This window comes from Cucurbita moschata, unplaced genomic scaffold, assembly GCF_002738365.1.
Source record: "Cucurbita moschata cultivar Rifu unplaced genomic scaffold, Cmos_1.0 Cmo_Scf00002, whole genome shotgun sequence".
Taxonomy (NCBI): domain Eukaryota; kingdom Viridiplantae; phylum Streptophyta; class Magnoliopsida; order Cucurbitales; family Cucurbitaceae; genus Cucurbita; species Cucurbita moschata.
The window spans coordinates 1,272,449-1,274,170 of NW_019268518.1; the positions used below are offsets into that span (position 1 = coordinate 1,272,449).

The 1,722-nt window shown below is 46.1% G+C and overlaps 1 protein-coding gene across 1 annotated transcript; it reads left to right on the forward strand.

The window, feature by feature from the left end:
• The first annotated feature begins 129 nt into the window (after positions 1 to 129).
• Positions 130 to 1,399, forward strand: LOC111463593 (adenylate isopentenyltransferase-like). The gene has a single exon (XM_023107599.1). The coding sequence runs from the start codon at positions 311 to 313 to the stop codon at positions 1,313 to 1,315; it is 1,005 nt and encodes a 334-aa protein (XP_022963367.1). The 5' UTR covers positions 130 to 310; the 3' UTR covers positions 1,316 to 1,399.
• Positions 1,400 to 1,722: the final 323 nt, after the last annotated feature.

The following is a 1,722-nucleotide window of genomic DNA, read 5'->3' on the forward strand; positions in this document are numbered from 1 at the left end:
AAAAAAAAAAAAAAAAAAAAACAGAGGAGAGAAAGAGAGTGTGGAGAGATTATATACATATATATAAAATTGAGAACTCAAAAGGGTTCTCTCATCATTCCCCGCCATTAACTCACTCCTCTGCTCCACCTTCCTCTGCTCTGCTCTGCTTTTCTTTTTCTTTTTCTCTCTCTCTCTCTCTCTCTCTCTCTGTAACCGTCGTGCGTGTGTGTGTGGAGGACTCATATTCCCCCCTCCTCTCCTCCTTCCCTTCCGTATATGTCTCTCACAACAAAAACATTACCTCATCATTCACTTCCTTCTCTCTCCTATGACACTTTCCCTCCCCTTCTCTCACTCCTCTCTCCATTACCACCACCACCACCACCCTTTCCCTCTTTTCCTCTCTCCTTCCCGCCGCTTTCAATGGCCTCGAATGCTTTCCTCTCTCCCTTCCGATAACCTTCTCCTCCTCCTTGGCGCCACCGGCTCTGGTAAATCCTCCCTCTCCATTGACATCGCTGCCCGCTTCCCCTCCGAGATCATCAATTCCGACAAAATGCAACTCTACAGAGGCCTTGATGTAACCACCAACAAGCTCCCTTTCTCCGACCGTCGCGGCGTTCCCCACCACCTCCTTGGCGATTTCGACCCTCTCGCCGGTGAGGTCTCTGCTGCCGCTTTTCGCTCTCAGGCCTCTGCTGTCATCTCCGGCGTCGTCTCTCGTGGGAACCTTCCGGTTGTCGTTGGTGGGTCTAACTCGTACATTCACGCGTTGGTGACGGCGGGTTTCGATCAGGACTATGATGTTTTCGACGGTCCTCTTAATCGGGTGTCGGCGGAGTTTCGGTATCGGTGCTGCTTTCTGTGGGTCGACGTGTCGTTTCCAGTTCTGAAGCAGTATTTGTCGAAGCGGGTGGACGATATGTTGGAGGCTGGGATGGTGGGTGAGTTGGCAGAGTTTTACGACCCGGAAATGGCTGAGACGGAGCCCCGAGTCGGGCTAAGGAAGGCCATCGGAGTTCCAGAGTTCGAGGAGTTTTTCCGGCGGTATCATCCGAAAGGGAGAGAGTACAGAGAGGGGGATCCGCTGCGGGCAGGCGCATACGAAGAAGCGGTGAGGAAAATAAAGGAGAACACGTGGCAGCTGACGAAAAGACAGTTAGGGAAGATCGGACGGCTGAGAATGGCGGGGTGGGACCTTAAGAGAGTGGACGCCACGGCGGCGGTTGTGGCTGTACTGGCGTCGGAAGCGGCGGAAAAACGGTCAGAAATATGGGAAGCACAGGTGGTGGAACCAAGCGTAAAGATTGTGAAGAGGTTCATTGAGGAGTAGGTTTTCCAGCTTTTTCCAGCTATGGCAGTTACTATTTTTCCTTTTTTTTTTTTTCTTTTTCTTTTTTTTTTTAATTTCTCTCTCCCCCTCTCTCTTTCTCTCTCTTACATTTTCTAAATAGCCCATTAAAAAAAAAAAGATTTTAAAAAATTCCCATTTGCCAATATGTTTTTTTTGCTTGAGAGAAAAAGAAAAAAAAAGAAGAAATTTTGGAATCTTATTTTTACACATTTGAATGAAGTATAATATTTAAGAGCTTTTATTATTATTATTATTATTATTATTAAAAATTAAAAATTAAAATAGGCGAAATTACAAAATGAAAAATATTATAATGAAAAAGAAATATGAATTAAAACAAGACCATGGGGGGAATCACTTCTTCTGTCAACTACCTGGCTTTGTCT

Bases quoted from the DNA above. Each gene is read 5' to 3' on its own strand.
- LOC111463593 (XM_023107599.1), top strand. From the start codon at position 311: ATGACACTTTCCCTCCCCTTCTCTCACTCCTCTCTCCATTACCACCAC.